This window comes from Musa acuminata, unplaced genomic scaffold, assembly GCF_036884655.1.
Source record: "Musa acuminata AAA Group cultivar baxijiao unplaced genomic scaffold, Cavendish_Baxijiao_AAA HiC_scaffold_1139, whole genome shotgun sequence".
In the NCBI taxonomy this organism is placed as follows: Eukaryota; Viridiplantae; Streptophyta; class Magnoliopsida; order Zingiberales; family Musaceae; genus Musa; species Musa acuminata.
The window spans coordinates 543120-547845 of record NW_027021351.1 but is presented as its reverse complement, the minus strand read 5'-3'; the positions used below and the strand labels follow the sequence as shown (position 1 = coordinate 547845).

General features: G+C 30.8%; 1 protein-coding gene across 2 annotated transcripts; it reads right to left on the bottom strand.

Moving 5' to 3' along the window:
- Nucleotides 1-340: 340 nt before the first annotated feature.
- Nucleotides 341-949, bottom strand: LOC135671366 (uncharacterized). Of its 2 annotated transcripts, none has more exons than XM_065179440.1 (2): nucleotides 585-949; nucleotides 341-497 (listed from the first exon to the last, which is right to left on the bottom strand). In XM_065179440.1, exons 1-2 carry the CDS (start codon nucleotides 914-916, stop codon nucleotides 437-439), a joined length of 393 nt encoding a protein of 130 aa, XP_065035512.1. In that variant the 5' UTR covers nucleotides 917-949; the 3' UTR covers nucleotides 341-436. The 2 variants fall into 2 exon arrangements, with proteins under 2 accessions (XP_065035512.1, XP_065035513.1); XM_065179441.1 differs by having other exon boundaries at nucleotides 577-948.
- Nucleotides 950-4726: the final 3777 nt, after the last annotated feature.

Sequence of the window (4726 nt, the reverse complement as noted above, 5' to 3'; positions counted from 1 at the left end):
TAATTTGTAGTCCATAGCATAGTAGACTATTAATTGATGTACTAATGAAACAACAGAGTTATGATCTAGTTATGAACATGAATGGTTTATCCATCTCGAGTTCTGAGGTCTATGCAGTAAACAGTATCAGACCTTCACCTCCAACTTTACTGCAGTGAGGATGCAGGGTTGCTATGTAACACTCTCTTCGTATTTTGGTATAAGTAGAACATCAAAAAAGTTGTTTCTTGTATCATATCTCATGTACTTTTTCTTTCATCCAAGAAACAGGTGATGGAGTTCTATATGTTGCATGTAGGTGATTTGACTCTTGACCATCTTTAAGAAAGAGTAATTGAGATTCACTAAAAGCCCGGAGAAATCAGCTATTTATTTAATATCATGAAGCATAGACATGACGTTGTGAATGATACTTTTAGCACAGCAAGCCACAGCATCATCCCCCGAGCAGCAGAACTCTGTCACCTCTCTTCACTGTTGTCACGGCAATGTATACCCTGCAAAGAATCGCACCATGATATAAGAAGAAGAAGAAGAAGAATAAAGGAGAAATAGAGGACATCAGCGTCAACCAACCGCCGCACTTGTAACCCACGGGGCGGTCTGCAAGGTTGCACCGCTTGGGGATCGTCATGGCCACGTCCGGCTTCACGCCGACGCTCTTGGCGGTGTCGGAGAGCATGACGGCGCACAGGCAGCTCGGGTTGCGGCCCATCTTCTTCACCGCCGCGCAGCAGCCAGCCGAGACCGGGAGCCGGGCGTCCTGCGCAGCTGACGCGCAGGGAGCCATTTGCAGAGCCATCCTCCTCACCGGCACCCTACCGCATTCACCCGCCCCGTCGACCCTCTCCGTCCCGCCGTTGCAGATCAACAGCAACAACGCAAGCACGTAGAGACACTTCACGGTGACCTCCATCTCCTGCTCTTCTGCTCCGACGATAAACGTCTGCAAGGGGAGGGTGTATATATGGTGATGGAGAAGCTCCTGGATGGCTGCCACCTCGAGACCCACAACCTTAATGGAGGCAGCACTAACCTGCTTTCGAACAGCTTCAGCTCCATCTCGTTTCGATTCCATGGCAGCGGTCGTTCGCAGTGATCATTGCTCTATCCCACTCGGAATTGCCACTTCGCTGGCTCAACGCCACGTTGCTCCACGTTGATGAAAAGGTAAGGCGAGGCGATTTATTAGTAGGCAAATGGTCGATCTCCTTCTCTCTTCTTTGTTTTTTGTGTTTTTGAAGGGAAGAAGTCTGTAGGAACAAAGCTATCAGCACAATGATAACCTTTAGAATTTAGAGACTGAGAGCTCTGATCCTCGAGAGATCGAGAAGCTATTCGACGTACTTATTGCCGACACACTTCGATCTCTTTAGTTGCGTTGAAATGGATAAAATTAATTCAAATAATTTAGATTATATATAATAAAAAATAAATTTAATTTAGATTAAAATAAAGAGGTTTGTTGGGTTAAGGATAACTTCTTTTTTAAAAAATATATATATATGATTTATCCATTTGCTACTATAAATATATGTTTTTGAATGAGTCAAAGTACTATGGATTGAAAATACTCCTTTTTTTACTATCTTCTCCTTTTTCTTTTAAGTCTATAGAAAACCAAAATATTGATATTAGAGCCTATTTTGAATAAACTAGCGAGAATATGTTAATTAAAAACGATTAGAGGATCAATAGATCTGGAATTAGTATGTTAAGTAAAAGAAAATAGTATGAAATTAGCAAGTACTATATTAGAGCCTAGTTGGAGAAGACCAATAGGAGTACGTTAATTTAAAAATATATACAATTAGTAGATCTGGAAGGAAAAAGAAAGAAAGAAAGATACAAACATTAAAGTGTTTTTAATCTACTTCTATCTTCCTATCTCGGTGAAAATGATCAATTTTGACCATTAAAATGATAATTTTATTATTTCATAAGTATTATATAATTTGATAAAAATAATTTTGTTTAGTACGATGTACAAAATCATAATATTACTGAAGATCAAATAAATAAGAAAAGTGCAAGAGTTCTCTACATGCTAAAACAAGCAATAAATGAGTCCTTATTTTTCTGAATCAGTATCAATATCAATAGAAAACTAAAAAATATTAAAAATATATATATTAGAGGTACAAAGTAAAATTTTCATATTCTTTGACACGAATTTGAAACTCTTATTATGAAAGATTTTGAATTTGTCATTGATTTTTCTCAAAAGTCTTTTCTATTGTAAACCAAACGAGGTTTTACGATGAAAACCTAAAAAATCAAATAGTAATAAAAAAAATTTTTATGAAGTTTATCTCTAAAATAATTGATATGATTTCTACTACTATAATAGAAGATAAAGATACAATTACATTATTTCTCGATGAATTAATATGCTTGTTTTTAGTTCATGAACAAAAAATGAATAAATTTTTAATTAAAACTTCAGAACATTTTTTTCAAATGAAGATAGATCGGAAGAAGGAAAAAAAGAAAATTTCAGAAATCAGATCTTAAGGGAGATGTCAAAATAATAGAGGTCATAGACAATTTACTGCTTGAGGTAGGGGACCAAGCCAATCAAATAAGAGTTAAAAGAACTCTAACGAAGGTAACAAAGAAATCCATCAATATTTTATTGTAAAAAAATTAAATATATTAAAAAAATAGTATTGATACAAGAATTAAATTTTAAATATTCTTTTTTGCTCTCAATGTAACCTATATGATCATCTTGAAAAAGATTATTAGAATAAAAACTAATCAAACTATCATGAAAATAATAATAATAATAATAATAATAGAAAAGATAAAAATATAATTTATAGCATCTGATGAAAAATATTTTAGATTTATTTAGTTTTTGAATAGTGAATATAGTAATTATATCACTAGGGATAAAAATTTATTTTAAGGGCTTAATGGTTCCATCAGATTTACCATACAAATGGGAAATGATAGTCCTGTTTAGGTGATAGGGAAAGGAACGAGAATATTAATATGATAATAGATTTATTAATGGTGTGACGTTTATTCTTGACTTAAAACAAAATTTCATTAGTATAGGACAACTAATAAGAAAGAGTATTATGCTATTTTTTTTGATAAGAATATTTGATTTATGATAAAAAAAAACTAAAAACTTGATAGCAACTGTGATGATGATAAAAAAATATTTTTTTTTTTTAATTTTAGATTTCTTCTTATATGAATTTACTATTGTTGTTATTCATCAATCAATATTATGATATAAAAGATATGGTTATCTAAATTATTATGGATTAGAACTATTAAATCAAAATAATATGATGGTTGATTTGATTAAAATTAAGAATATAGATACTATTAGTGAATCTTATGTTTTTAGAAAATAACACAAAAATTAGTTTTAGACAGGTCGAGCAAAATAATAGTTAAAACTTGTATTTGTGAGCCAATACAAACTACGCAAAAGTAAATATTATGAATATATTGTTTGAAAGAAAAAATAAAGCATTCTTTATTTTAAAAAATTAAAGTATATGCAAAAAACACAAAGTGGATGTTTTATTAAAACTCCAAATAGAAAGGATGAGTTTACTTCCAATAATTATTTTTAGTTTTTACAAAAACATAGGCATTCATAGGGACCTAATTGCAAGTTACACCTCAAACAAAATGGAGTGGCATAGCAAAAGAACTGAGTTATGATCAAGATTTCTAGGTGTATGCTTAAATAAAAAATAATACCAAAATAGTTTTGAGTAGAAGCTGTGAGTACAACAATGTATTTGTTAAATCACTTTTCTACTAAGATATTACAAGGAAAAACACCATATGAAGCATAGTTGGACAAAAAGCCAAATATGAGTCACTTAATGTATTTGGTTGTGTTGCTTATTTTAATGCATCTACATAAAAAAGAAGTAAACTTGATGACAAAAGTATTAAATACATATTTGTGGGGTATAATAATAAAATAAAGGTTTTTAGACTTTATAATCCTACAACTAAGAAATTGATCATAAGTCATGATGTTATTTTTAATGAAAAAGTTTACAACTCTAAAGTAGTTAAAATTTCAATAATTATAGTAAAAGAAGTCTATAAGGCACATGATACATTATCTATTGTTAATATCTTACTAGAATCTTCTTATATTTGGATTGATTCTAGTTCATGCTATTCTAGTGATATTAAAATATTTTTTGTAATCTTTCATAGATATATAAAGTTGCAACTTGGAAAGAAGAATAGGTGCGTGCAATAAATGATGAATTGTAAGCTATTGAAAAAGAAAAAAAGAAGAAGCCTTGAAGCTGGTAAATTTGCCCTAAGGAAAAGAAGTAATTGGATTTAAGTGGGCGTACAAGTCAAAATTTAATACTTATTGCTCGTTGTAAAAACATAAAGCTTATTTGGTTGCCAAATGATATGGTCAAGTTTCAGGTATTAACTTTTGAATAATTTTTTTCAATTACAATAATTAATATAATCAGAACAATATTAGCATTAGCAACCCATAAAAAAAATTATCAATTTGATGTTAAATCAGTCTTTTGTATAAAAAGTTGTAAGATGAGGTTTATGTAAAACATCTTAAAAGATTTGAAATTAAAGGACAAGAAGATAAATGGTACAAATTGGATAAAGCATTATATGATTTGCAAACAAAAGATATGGTATAATAGAATTAACATAAATTTTAAAAAAGTTTAAGTGAGCCAACTTTATATATAAAATCGTAAAA

Bases quoted from the DNA above. Each gene is read 5' to 3' on its own strand.
- LOC135671366 (XM_065179440.1), bottom strand. From the start codon at position 916: ATGGAGGTCACCGTGAAGTGTCTCTACGTGCTTGCGTTGTTGCTGTTG. The intron at 498-584 runs GTGCGGCGGTTG...GATTCTTTGCAG, and splicing joins GACCGCCCCGTGGGTTACAA to GGTATACATTGCCGTGACAA.